The 14448-nt window shown below is 39.9% G+C and overlaps 2 protein-coding genes across 2 annotated transcripts; one reads left to right on the forward strand and one right to left on the reverse strand.

Annotated features, from left to right (window-relative positions):
• The first annotated feature begins 496 nt into the window (after positions 1-496).
• Positions 497-6310, forward strand: LOC139945550 (monocarboxylate transporter 12-like). Its single transcript, XM_071942939.1, has 4 exons — positions 497-686; positions 4636-4779; positions 4956-5792; positions 6192-6310. Exons 1-4 carry the CDS (start codon positions 497-499, stop codon positions 6308-6310), a joined length of 1290 nt encoding a protein of 429 aa, XP_071799040.1.
• Positions 6311-6394: 84 nt separating this feature from the next.
• LOC139945397 (uncharacterized) lies at positions 6395-8400 on the reverse strand. The gene is made up of 2 exons (XM_071942745.1): positions 7794-8400; positions 6395-6411 (listed from the first exon to the last, which is right to left on the reverse strand). The coding sequence occupies exons 1-2, from the start codon at positions 8398-8400 to the stop codon at positions 6395-6397; spliced, it is 624 nt and encodes a 207-aa protein (XP_071798846.1).
• Between the last annotated feature and the right edge of the window lie 6048 nt (positions 8401-14448).

Below are 14448 nucleotides of genomic sequence, written 5' to 3' on the forward strand. Positions count from 1 at the left end.
AATTGTTTGTGTGTGTGCTGTTTTGTAAAAACAGACATATTTTGAAATTTTATTCAAAAACATGACCACACTTTGACGTTCATTCCGGTCCAAACAGGAGGTTCAAATAAAGACAAATAATTTTGCTGAACCGATGGCACAGTCATAATCTTTGTGCCATCTTGGAGCTGATGATGTACTCACATTATGTTTTTAAACATGACCCATTCACGATATTGTATACGTGTGCGCATATATTCGCGAATTGTTTCACGACATTGCATACGTGTGCGCACACGTTTGCGTTATGCGATGTACCTTCAGGGCCACCGTACTTATCACTTATGAATCCACGTCCGTCGTACGTAGTGAATGAATTCATGACCCTCGCGGTGAGATGATGAACGCAATCCATGATCAGCTTTTGTCAAAGAGAGCGTCAATGATCGGACAAGCAAACCGAGCTTTTTGGTTTGGATGTTGATGTATCTGACAGTCGAAATTAATTTAGTAAATCATGTCCGACGATGGCAATCCCCGTGGAAGCTGGTTCGCCGTACTATGTCTACTAGTTTCATGGTTGATGTGGGTTGGAGTTCTTAAGGGTCTAGGCATCATGCTGCCGACTTTTACGGAGCAATTTACAACCGAGACGTGGCTGACGGGCTGGTTGATGGTGATAGTCAGTGGCTCCATCTACATAACTGGTAAGGTTTAAATGTATAAACTTAGGCAGTGGACACTATTAGTAATTACTCTAAATAATCATTAGCTTAAAAACTTACTTGGTAACGAGTAATGGAGAGCTGTAACATAGTTTTCGAGAAAGAAGTTATTTTCCACGGATTTGATTTCGAGACCTCAAAATTAGAATTTGAGGTCACGAAATCAAGCAATTTGCAAGCACACAACTTCGTGTGACAAGGGTGTTTTTTCTTTCACTATCTCGCACCTTCGACGACAACCAATTGAGATCAAACTTCACATGTTAGTTATTTTTATGCATAATGTTGAGATACACCATCAAGTGAGAAGACTGGTCTTTGACAATAACCAATAGTGTCCACCAGTTAAGGATATGATTGATCTCAGTGAATACATTGAAATTTTGGGAGTCTAGAAACCCAGATAGCATCACAACAAGAACCAACGTTGGGCCGACGGAACACTTTCATTTGACCAACATTGGCTGTCAACATTGGCCCAACGTACTTTTGCTCGTCGGCCTTATGTTGGGCCAATGTAAAAGTTGGCCGAACGTTGGTCCAACGTAGACATTGGCTCAACATTGGGCCAAAGTGTTGCCCATGTATGTTAAAACGTTGAACCAATATCAGGACAACGAAATCAAACATTGAGCCAAAACTTCAGCATTAGCGATGATTCTGACCATCAAACATGTCCTTTAACTAACAAGCAAATATAATCACATTTAATTTATTTTTCTGACCAGACATACTTAACTTGGTCATATCGCCGACTCATTTGTCGTAGTATGATTCTTGTTATAAATGGTTGTCGACGAAACATCTGACCGCTGACCTAATTCCAACATATAACTGCGCAACATTTCAACACAACTCCATCGTTTTCCATTTGAAAGCTTTGTCGGTTTGCAAAAAAAACCAAAAAAAAAAACAACAAACAACAACAATCAAACAAGCAAACCAACTCCAACAGCAGTGTATCAACGTTTTGTTTCCAATGGTGTCCCCAAAATGATTGGCAATCGATATGAAACCCGATCAATTATTTGAAAATTTCTGCCAGGCCTTTGTTTTGTGATTTTTTTTGCATAAATTATTTTCTATTGTAAAGCTTTTTAGCTGTTCCGACCTACGGAACAGGTATTGTTTTCGTCGAGATTGTTATTATTTTTTTAAATTATTATTCTTTGTTTCCACCTAAAACCTCAAAAGATTTGTACACGTTTTTTCTTTAAAGGCAGTGGACACTATTGGTAATTACTCAAAATAATTATTAGCATAAAACCATTTTGTGGTAATGAGTATAGATGGGGAGAGGTTGATAGTATAAAACATTGTGAAAAACGGCTCCCTCTGAAGTAATGTAGTTTTAGAGAAAGAAGCAGTTTTCCACGAATTTGATTTCGAGACCTCAGACTTAGAAATTGAGGTCTCGAAATCGAGCATCTCACAACTTCGTGTGACAAGGGTGTTTTTCAACGGAAGTTTAATTATATATTATATCACTCGGTGCTTATTATACAGCATATTAGGCTGTAGGCTGTTTGTATTGTGTTAGTATAGTCACATGGATATATATGTGTTTGAGGGTGCAATTAGTAGAATATTTAGTTAATTAACGTACTAATTACACACTGAACAATCTGGCCAGTAACGGGCCAATTATGGCCAATGGTGGCAAACTGTGTTGGCCAAATATAGAAGTGCCAGCATCATCATGAACGTTATAGGGCCTGTATCTACTGTGTGAGTTTTGGCAATTGTTACTGTGCAAAAAGTATTTTGGCCAACCTTGTGCCACATATTGCATTATCTGGCCATTGGCTGGCCAATTCTGGGCCAAATAGTGCCATGCTATAATGGCCTAAAACAGAAGTGCAAGCATCGGCGCGAGCGTTATTGGGCCTGTACATGATGAGTTATGACAACTGTACTGGGCCGATTAATTGCCAATGTTTCAAATGTAAATGCCAGTATCGAGCCAATACAGATGTTTGATGGGAGACTCGGGCATCGGGGACAAGCCTGGGGTAATCTTGACCCATAATGACCTTAACTTCCGGGTTAACCGGAAGTTGGTCCATAATTCTCAAGAACTTCACAACTGATTTTCATCTTTTTTTTCAGTTATAGACTCTTTGGGCAAAGACCAAAACTGTTATTTCTTGTAATCAGACCAACTATAATCTTTGAAGCACTCATTTGAAGCAAAAGACCACGGAACAGCTTTGTGTTTCTGCACAGACACCTAATGTCTAGATAATAATTATTCTAACATTTTTTAAAGACTTTGAATTAAATTGCAATTCAGCGGTATGCTGCGATGACATTTTAAAATTAATAAATAAACCATAATTTAATTTAAACAATTATAGCACAAAATTATTTTGTGCTGAAGTGTATACCTCCTTTACTATTTTATTGGTTTTTACATAGCATTTTAAAATTAATTTATTCATTGCTGCTGTTTTTTTTAATTTTTTTATTTTTTTTTAATATCGTGGACAACTACACTTTGTTGTAATGGACTTTTTTATTGCAAATTAATTTCATTGAAATTAAACATATTTGATATATGTTTTGCATTTTTATTTATTAAAAACTGACAAGTTAAAATGCTGGGTGAATTTTCGTCAGATAGCGAAAGTTTTACTTTCCGACATCTGTCTACTGGTTTTTTTGTTTTGTTTATATCATGGACAACTACACTTAGTTGTAATGGACTTTTTTATTGCAAATTAATTTCATTTAAATTTAACATATTTGATATATGTTTTGCATTTTTATTTTATTAATAAAAACTGACAAGTTAACGTGCTGGGTGAATTTTCGTCAGATAGCGAAAGATTTACTTTCCGACATCTGTCTACTGGTTTTTTGGCGGCATACCATTTTGGCAAAATGGTAGAAAACCTATATTAGGTCAATACTGGTTTTGTAGCTGCAATAAAGAACATCTTTTCTGGGCCAATACTTTTTTTTCAGCGCCACGCCAATTTGGCAAAATGGTAAAGACAACTTTTTATGGGACAACACTCGTTTCGAAGCGGCACACCATTTTGGCAAATAATGGTATAAAAAAACCTTTTGTGTGCCAATACTAATTTTGTAACGGCGCAGCATTGGGCCGGCATTGAACCGACATTGGTCATAATATGCAGATTTCAAGGCAGGGTGTCAAAGCTGTGCCACAAGATGGCTTAAGATTGTGAAACAATTAAAAACTTACTAGGTTATGTAATTTGTGTGGATTTTTGCTATAAAATACCCCCGAAATTGTAGATACTATTTGACGAGCCATTTTTTTTTTATAAATCTTGATTGCAATAACGTAAAAATTTTGAGTAACTGATAATCAATATCAAAACATGGGTACAAATTCAACGGAAGTTTAAAGGTACACGTTGCATTGGATCGGTCGAGTTGAAAATAGAATACAATGATCCACACAAACATGCCTCGAAATTGCACGGTTTTCCTTTTACCTCGTCGACTAACACGGCGGCCATTTATGGGAGTCAAATTTGTGACTCCCATAAATGGCCGACCGTGTTAGTTGGCGGAAAACCACGCAATTTTGAGTGATACTTGTGTGGATCATTATATTCTGGTTTTAAAACGTCTTTCTAGCCATTATGCGTTTCATAACAAACGGTTTCAAACGCTTGTATAGAACAACTCGATCGTCCCCTACACCTTTATTTGAAACTTTGAAAAGAATCCGTCAACTGGATAGTACCGTTTTGGAGGATCACATACAAAGGGTACGAACAGGCATGTGAAACGCTTATGTATTTGGTGGAGTCGTTTGCAATGTTGTTAGCCTATAATTGTTTCATAAAATCAAAATGCTACCCGGGACGAAGCTGGGGGTAAAGAAACAAGGGCAAGTGTGAACGAGGATTCACAAATTGAAGCAGTGTTTGTTGCTTTTATTACATAACTGCAGGTATCTTTGCAGCACCACTTGAATGTATATTTGGAACTAGAGCTGTGATCGTAGTGAGTGGATTCATGGTCGGAGGATCTGTGATTGCTGCCTCCTTCGCAACGAGTATCGTTCAACTCACCGTTATACTAGCTCTTGGATTCGGTAAGATGAGCAAGAATGACTCAAATCTGAATTACTATACCTGAATTGCAGCATTGATAATTATAAATGAGACTAAATGAACAATTTTACACGTTTGCGACAAAATGTATTTCTTTTAGTGTGTGGAGTTTTGCTATTATAATCTTTTAACACAGCGTTTAATTTTTATTTCACAGGACCTGGGATAAGTTTTGCAAACATATTGTCCAAATCGATGATTGGTCGTTGTTTCAAGACTAACTATGCTACGGCCAATGGTATTGGACAGATAGGGAGTCCATTGGGATTGATTCTTATGGCTCCTTTAGTCCAATTGCTTCTTGATACCTACGGGTGGCGTGGAGCTATGCTTTTGCTTGGTGGAATTAGTTTACATCTTGCCGTATGTGGCGCTCTTTTCCCACAACCATTAGCAGAAAAGCAGAACCAAGAGTCATATCAACAAGTGCCCTCTAGTGAAGAAACGAAATTAAAACTACGACGAGACAAAGAGGCAACCTCCAGAATACAACTTTTGAAAGAAGTTTTAATGACGATAAAACATAGTTTTGGTATCCCCGTCTGTTTGCAGAAAACTTTCTGGATACCAACTGTCATAGCAACATCCAACAGATTGTTGCGTACGTTATGGAGTGTGTATTACGTCGATCACATACTCAATAAAGGTTTCAGTGCTGAAGATGCTATTGTATTTTGCATAGCTGCAGGAGTGGCAAAATTAACTTCGAAGTTACTTATTGGTCCCCTCGTTGACAGAGGTGTCTTAAAGTTACGAACTCTCATGGCAACACTACTTACACTGTGCTCAATAACTTTATTGACCGATCCATGGGTGAACTCATACTGGCTAGCGATAGTGAATGTGGCAATTTATGACTTTACTAATGGTGGAGTTTCTTCACTGAATGACGTCTACATGAGGGAGCTGATTGGCCCTGAGTTACTTACGTGTGCATTCAGTTGGATGGAATTGGTGGCTGGAATTGTTGTCTCTTGCAGCGGGTTTTTCCCAGGTAATAGAAAGTCTTTTTATCAACATTATTTTGTTCATTTTAAACACAGTGGACTATTGGTAATTGTCAAAGACCAGTCTTCCCACTTGGTGTATCTCAACATAAATTATACATAAAATAAACCTGGGAAAAATTGAGCTCAATCGGTCATCGAACTTGCGACATGATAATGAAAGAAAAAACTTTGTCACACGAGTTGTGTGATTTCAGATGGTTGATTTCGAGACCTCAAATTCTAAATCTGAGGTCTCGAAATCAAACTCGTGGAAATTAACTTCTTTCTCAAAAACTACTTAATTTCAGAGGGAGCTGTTCTTACAATGTTTTATACTATCAACCTCTCCCCATTACTCGTTTATTACTAACAATAATATATTTTATTTTGTCTTTCACATTAAGGTTTGATACACGACCAGACTGGAAGCTACGACTTGGCTTTTGTCATGATGGGGTGTGTTTGTCTCGCATCATTGGTGGTGCTTGTTGCTGAGAGCCTTTTGTTAAACAAATCAATGTGATGCAACTAAAAATTCTTCTATTTCCAGTGTGTTCTCCAAAGAAAAAAAGTTAATTTGTATATAGGAATTCGCCGATATTTGAAATCACGACCACTGAAATACTGAAAAGGGCTTTTAATATCAAATTGTCGTCTATAATAATATTTTTTGTCCGATCCGACGGGAAAATTATATTGAACTGATCATTATTTAATGAATAGGGTAGATGGCCTTAGCTTTCGATCCAATCCGGACCTTCTTCAGAGGCATAAAACAAGTACAAACTAATACATATCCATTTATAGAAAAAACGAGGGGGAAAGGGATTAAGGAATTAATCCAGAAAGAAGCGGGAAAATAACAGCCAATCAAAGTTTCTATTTCAGAGACAATGTGTGGCTATGAACCAGTAGGAGTAAAGTGGCGAGGACAAAGGATGTTTAGAATGAAAGGATGGGTTACTGGACCATAAAAGTGGTAAATGTATTGTTCGACAACAATGCAGGGAGACATGAAAGGGTAGGATTAGAGAGCAAGTTGCATCATGATGCAACTAACAATGGTCAATTAATAAGAATAGCAAGATCAAAGGTATGATTTTAAAAATAGGTATGAGGGACCTGTGGGAAAAAAGGGGGGGGGGGGTTACTTACATCAGATAGTTACAGTGATGAATTTATAAAAACAACTTTAAACAAGATTAATTTATACTTTATGTACAGAATATATACAACATATAAGTTCTTAGGCCAAAGTGAATTGGAGGGTAATGAGAAGTTATTTGATACCAGTGTTTATGTTAAGTCCAAAGGGTTTGACTGTCTTGAGTTGGTGAATCCAGTGTGATTCTCTACTCTTGCGGTGTGTGTCATCACCATTGCAAGCTTCAATCACCAGAAGTTCAACATCACTGACACTATGATTGGGGCTGTTGAAGTGGATAGAGACTGGGTACGGTTTGTTAGTCTTTATGGAAGAGACATGATTCGCAAAGCGAAGACTAAGTTTGGTCTTAGTCTCTCCCACATATTGTAGCCCACATCTCTTACATGATATGACATAGACTACATTAGACGTGCTACATTCAGAGTCGGTCTTGATGTTGTATGAAGAGCCAGTGGTATGACTCTTCACCTTAAGTGAGGGCTTAATGTGCAGACACGTTCTGCATTTGGAACGGGTACATTTGTGACAGCCCAGTATATCTGTCGGGGGTTGTGTTTGGACTGTACCTGGGGAAAGTTTGGCCCTGACTAGTATGTCATCAAGGTTCTTAGGGCGGCGGAATGCAACCATGGGAACCTTGGGGATTGCTGAGTGTAACCTGCTGGGGGAGTGAAGTATAGGCATGTTATTATTGAGAATTGAGGAAGTTTGGATAGTTTGGGGTGGAAGGTGGTGACCAAAGCAACTCTATTGATCGGAGCTTTTTTAGCTCCCGTGTTAGTCAACAGAGTATGACGAGGTACGTTGAGAGCCCTGTTGATAGCAAGTTGGACCCTACGTTCGCTGTGTCCCCTAGATACAAGGTGTTTCCTTAGCTCTGATGAGCGCCTCTTGTACAGGGTATCTGTGGAACAGATACGCCTGATACGTAAGGCCTGACTGTAAGCAATTGCCTTCTTACAGTGACTAGGGTGGCAGCTATTGGAGAGAAGGTACTGGTGGGTGTCGGTGGGTTTACTGTAAACATCTGTGACAAGGCCATTAGGAGACTTGGTTATTGTCACATCTAGAAAGTTCACACTGGTGAGAGATTGTTCGGTAGTGAACTTTATGGTGGGGTGAAATGAGTTGATATGGTTAATAAACTCATCCAGGCTGTCTTGGTCACCACACCAGATGGAGAAAATATCATCAATAAATCTCCACCAAACTAGTGGTCGGTTGGGGGCGGAGGACAGGAGTCTGTCCTCCCACTGAGACATGAATAGGTTAGCATATGAGGGTGCCATTTTGGTACCCATGGCAGTACCCTGTACCTGTAGAAAATGCCTGTCAGAAAATGTGAAATTATTCTTCATTAAAATGTGGCTCATGAGTTCCTTAATATGACTCACTGAGGGGCGGGACTGATTACTAGCATTGAGGGCAGAGACACATGGACTCATGCCTTCATGATGGGGTATATTAGTATACAGTGATGAAACATCAAAAGTAACCAAAATAGCAGAGTCAGGTATTTGGTGCTTGACCTCATCTAGTTTGTGGAGAAAGTCTTTGGTATCCTTGATGAAGGAAGGAATACGGCAGACTAAGGGTTTGAGGAAGCTATCGACAAACTCAGAAATGCGCTCCCAGATACAATAGGTCTCCCCGGGTTATTGGGCTTATGTATCTTAGGTATTCTAAGGGAAATTGGACAGACCAGTTTGGCTTTGCATGTTTCTTTCTAAAGATACTTAGGCAGCCTCCAGATCCATATATGAGTGGTGACCAAATCTATTAACGTTGTTCAGTCGACGGAGGCTGCGGTCGACGATAGAAGCTGAATGGTTTTATTTTATATATTTATACTTTTCAGTATATACTTTTCACTCCGTCTAGACAAGGCTTTCCTTCGGTTTCGGGCATTTGAATGTTTCTAAACGAGTATCACAGATGGGCAGAACTTCATGCAATGCGTGTGCTAGTGTCAGATTCTTTGCTGAACAATAACAAGCTTGGTTGGCTAGCCTCACAGAATGTTCAATGGAGCGTGGAAGGATGGCAAAGAGTGATGTGTTGGACTGATTGATGCCATCTTGTTGTCAAGTAGCCTAACGCGGAGGTTTTGCATGGTGGATATATAACTTAGTCGGTCTATTTGGTTTCGTGGTATGCAGTCTATCATACCATGGTGCCGTTGAAACACCGTTGCGTTGGTCATCGCCAAATTGAAGAAGTTTTGTCAGGACAGAATCTAACTATGGTGACCTTGAAGCGTTATGGCAATTCTGTTTTCCTTCCCGCAGCTCTCACGAAACAGTCAGGCCGAGCTTAACGGCAGACTCGACGTTTTTCGTACAACCCACGGCCTTAAAGAGCATAGATTTCTGTTAAGAGCCTAAATATCTGTTTAAATGTCGGTTGCTAGACCATCATACGGCTGAGGATGACCATCTAGACGACAACTCTACCCGGATGGTGTATTCATGTTTGACTGATAGGACACACGTGTAGCCTCATACGGAGGGCAATTACCTTACACGGCAACCTCACAAGGACACGGAGATACCTTTTAGAGCTCCATACTATGGATGATTTTAGTTTTAATCGGCTGGGTCCTCAGGTACAGCCTTTTATTTCTTCCAAATGGCTTGTGTCCAACACGAGAAAAGGGATATCACTGAAGTAGTATATTATTTTTATAGGCCGATACTTGCAATGGGTACAGAAGTACATTAAACCTTTGGAGCAGTCAGAGGCCCACGTCACGAGGAAGGAGATGTCCATACGTTATAGGCGAGACCAGCTCGTTGGTGGTAGGCGAGGTTATGAGCCAGCTCCCATCAGGTCAAAAGCAAAAAGAAGAAGAAAAGAAAAAGGAAAAAAAAAAGTGACGAGGTCTGATGGCAGTGATCACTCCTTGGCAAACTCCGCGGGGATGTGTCCTCCCTTGTTTATTGCCCCTAAGCTGGCACAGTTTGCTTTTCATCAACAAATGAGTTGGTGGATGGGGGTTTTGTTGTTTTGTCATTTTGCTTGCTTCATCCGACGATCTCCTACCACAGGAGGCAGTAGATTCTAACTGCTTCTCGCAGCATCAGCGGGTCGCGAGATGACTGCGCATTGTGTGCCCAGGTGGTCGATTTTGGGGGTTTCCGAGTTTGGGCAACTCAAAGATGTGAGAATTCAGCAGACGGTCAATGGCCATAGAGAAAGTATGAGAAGCATGCATGGGTCTTCATCAGATGGGTCTTCATCACCTCAGCACCAAAAGGTCTGTACAAATTGACGTTTGGCGTAGCAGTTTGACCGAATGGCGGGCGTTTCAACCTTTGGGCCGTCATTTAGGTTTGGGTGAGAAATGGGGAGTTTTGGTAAGAAACAGATGCTTGAGGCGGTCTGGGGTTTGGTGAGAGCTGGGAGGTTTAGGGTTTCCTTTGCTTTGTCGGCGTGAGGAAGCACGCCACAGGGTTAGAAGCGAACAATCGTTTACACCCATATCTAAACCTAAATGTAGAGTCTTGAGCCCGCGAGTGTGCAGTGGTGCAAATAGTTTACTATTTGCACCACTGTGAACAAAGAGGGCGCATGATTCAAATCATTCGCGTTTCTGGCAGGCTCAAGGTTGAGAGGGGGTACGGGGTCAGTGATACAGCAAGTGGTTTGTAGGTTAGCAAGGGGGAAATGTACCCACCCAGTCTCCCCCCTTTTCCCGGATCAGTATAAGAACTGTCAACCCTCCTACTTGGTGTACTCCTCCCTAAAAGTCCGTCTGGCTTTAAGTGAGGGGCACAACTTTCACAAATGGTCCAAAACTTTTGGATGGTCCGTGGTCCCCCTAGGCAAAAGTAAATAGCAAAATCAGTACAATGTTTCAATTCAAGTTTAGACGTAACCAGAGAAATTTGTAATGGCTAAATATGCGTACAGTGAGGTTTGGCCACTGGGCCGGTTTTACAGTACGTCTGAGTAGGGTACAACACTTTTTTTTTTGTTTTTTCATCCCACTTACCTTTTCCACAGGGCGATTGTAACAGAGGGAAAACTCCGGACTCGGGATTCTACACCCCCAATCGTTTACACCCATATATAAACCTAAATGTAGAGTCTTGAGCCCGCGAGTGTGCAGTGGTGCAAATAGTTTACTAATGGTGGAGTTGCTTCATTGAATGACGTTTACATGAGGAAGCTGATTGGCCCTGAGTTACTTACGTGTGCGTTCAGTTAGATGGAATTGGCGACTGGAATTGTTATCTCTTGCAGCGGGTTTTTCCCAGGTAATAAAGTCTTTTAACAGCACTGATTTATACATTTAAAAATCACGGTAATTACTTGTTAATAAAGTATATTATTAACATATAACTTACGAGCAACGAAGAACAGCTGATAATATGAAACATTGCGAGAAACGACTGTACCTTTATAGTGTCGTAGAATTGAGAAACAGGTAATTTCTCACTCAAATTTGAATCTGAGAAATATCTTATAAGCCTGAATCTTCGTGATGCAATGACCGATTGAGCACAAATTTGGATGGAGCCGAACTGCTTAGGGACAGTTCAATGCAAAACTTGAGATGCAATACTGATGATAATTGTTATTTTATCTTTTACATTTAGGTTTGATACACGACCAGACTGGAAGCTACGACTTGGCTTTTGTCATGATGGGATGTGTTTCTACCACAGCATTGGTGGTGCTTGTTGCTGAGATTCTTTTGTTAAACAAATCCATGTGATCCAACAAAAAATGCTTCTATTTCCAGTGTTTTCCCAAAAGAAAAGGTAAATTTGCATAGGATTGGGGAACATTCGAACTAATGATCACTTTTAACTGTTAGAGAGGCTCTACTGTGCACCATTTTCGTCTATAGTAACAATTCCATTTGTGTATGATCATCATTGTACAATGAAAACGTTTAAGGTCAGAGTTTTGTCCGACCCCAGTTAGATAAAATTGGTGACTGGAATTATTGTCTCTTGCAGCTGTATTTTCCCAGGTAAATAAGTTGTTTTAGGGACATGATAGTTACTCAAAACATAATTAGCATAAAGACTTACTTGGTAAGAGGCAACAAAGAGCTGTTGATGGTACACAACATTGTGAGAAATGACTTCCTCTGAAGTGCGTAGTTTTTGAGTAAGATGTATTTTCTCATTAAAATATTTGGATCTGAGAAAGACCTAAGGCCTAAGGCTTTCACAACCGTCTGGAAAATAAATACATTTATGCATCACGAGGTGTTCGCGAAGTAATTTTTAGTACCGAAAGGATTTGTACAGAAAAATATCCTTCGGATTTTTCGTTTAATTTATCATGAGGCTTTTTTGGTGTTTCTTAGTTTGTTTTTTTCGTTGTAGAAGTTTAAGTCGTTCCCCAATAGTGACCATGAATATGTCTAATTGCCTTGTATAAGGATTTCAAACTATGACAATTGCAGGCTAGACTATACCACCTTTTGATAGGGAACCTAGAAATTTGCGCGTTATCAATACGAGTAATCGGTGACGAAGCAAATTGTTAATTTACTAACAAAGCAACATGATTAAAGTCCAAGAATAATTTAAAAACGAGTGTTAATAGTTTTTCTCGACTTCGAGTCTTGACAAGCCTATCCAAATACACGTACAAACTGACTACAACATAAGTCACTCCCCTTAAATATTACTGTCCATCCTTCCTGAGCGATATACGTCAAAAGCGTTTATTCAGGCACACCATAATTTCAACTGCTGAGTCGGGATAGACTGGTTGTGAAACCATGCACACACCGACGATGACAACTCTGATAAGGTTCAGCATTGTGATTCTCCCATGGGTGTTCCCGGAGGCATCAGCGACTGAGACTAGTTGCAGCCTTGCTGGGTCTCATGGGCATATTGTCCTGCCTGACCAACACCACACATTGACTGGTCACTCGTTCCTGAACCGACCAAGGACAGTTCGGATCAGGTGTATGATTCTTTGCCCGAGGAACACTCAGCGACAGCTCAACGACTCAAGCAAAAGCACCAAGCAAGAAAGTTCGAATCAAACAAAACAACTCACCGAAGGTACAGCGATGGTAAACAAAACAGAGCAAGGATCTTCAAAAACCCAAACATCAGCAACTACTGAACGAGTAAGATTTTTAACAGGTGGGGTTCCAAAGTAAAAATCAGTTTTGAGATGAGGTCATTTTCTAACAGAACGTGAGGACTAGTGGGAATAACAGTCTCTAACATCACGTTAAAGATCTGCTTGAACGAAAATGTAAAGTCATGAACTTCGCTGAATTCAATTTAAAATGATTTTAATCTATAAGGAAGCAGTCATATAACTATAAATAGGTTTTAATTGTGTAATTAACAATAATTTCGAATACCCTTATCCAGCGCTTTTCTGAAAGATTCGCGAAAAGCTCCGTTATCACTTATTTTATGCGTCTGTACGCCGCTTTGTTGCAGCGTGGAGGTGTAACAAATTCCCAGACATGACGTCAAAGCATTGTCACTTTAACGCACGCCGTCAACGGCAAAGGTGTTTTTAACTTTTTCAAATTCTTGAGGTTGGGGGCCTGATTTTTTATTCGATAATTTCGAAAATTCATAAGAGTACACATACTAAAATAACATTTAAATGGTGAACAAACGCATTATAGACACAGTAAATGAACATTACATAATTGGTTTTGCTTGCAAAAAAGTTGCTGGCAGTGTATAAAGTACTTTATGTAATCCTCCACACACATTAAAACTGACAAACCTGTTACAAGTTCGAGATCGATCGGCCATCTGGGTCACGAGAGAATAGTGAAACACCGATTACAAATTTTGCGTTGCATCGATAGCAAAAAAAAAAATGAATAAAACGCTCACTGAGCGATAAACTCCAAACGCGATATTATAATATTTATTTCTCATCAAACATGAAATTTCAGACAGATATTTCAAGGGATGTTTTCTACTATCATCATCATGTGTAAGTTTTATGTAAATCTGTGATCTTCACGGTTTTTGTTCCTACAAATTCTGCAACATTCTTTTAAAATAGCATTTCCGTTATCAACATTCTAGCGTAGTGAAGAGGCAAAGGGTGGTTTGAGTACTTACCCCTCCTACAATTGTTCATAGTTAGCTAGCTGGCGTAGGTTCTGGCAGGTATTGTCGTAGACTGGGCCCCTGTTTTTATCCGCTAAGACATGTCCTTGCTGCTAGATCCAGTGATTCCATTGGATACAATCATCGTTTGATAGTCACTGCGCAAACTGTCACGTACACAAAAGAAGTTGACTGCGTCCCTCGTTCTGAAATGACCGGGGTCAAACGTCAAACTACACGCCGGTTTTGACGCCGGTCTCTGGCGTTATTCACGGGCCTCGAAGTGTGACGTCAGATGTTCAGGCTTAGTATCGTCATTGGACAGGGGGTGAACACCTTTTGAGTGGCGGTATACTACTGCCAACACCACGATGGATGGACACGCCCAACGTTCAATATGATGGAACTTTCCTAGCCTATTTAATACAGTAA

The sequence above is a fragment of the Asterias amurensis genome, chromosome 12, assembly GCF_032118995.1.
Source record: "Asterias amurensis chromosome 12, ASM3211899v1".
In the NCBI taxonomy this organism is placed as follows: Eukaryota; Metazoa; Echinodermata; class Asteroidea; order Forcipulatida; family Asteriidae; genus Asterias; species Asterias amurensis.

Excerpts from the sequence above, each read along its gene's own strand:
- LOC139945550 (XM_071942939.1), top strand. The coding sequence starts at position 497 with ATGTCCGACGATGGCAATCCCCGTGGAAGCTGGTTCGCCGTACTATGT. Across the intron at positions 687-4,635 it reads TGGCTCCATCTACATAACTG|GTATCTTTGCAGCACCACTT; the intron begins GTAAGGTTTAAA and ends ACATAACTGCAG. Across the intron at positions 5,793-6,191 it reads TTGCAGCGGGTTTTTCCCAG|GTTTGATACACGACCAGACT; the intron begins GTAATAGAAAGT and ends TTTCACATTAAG.
- LOC139945397 (XM_071942745.1), bottom strand. The coding sequence starts at position 8,400 with ATGAGTCCATGTGTCTCTGCCCTCAATGCTAGTAATCAGTCCCGCCCC.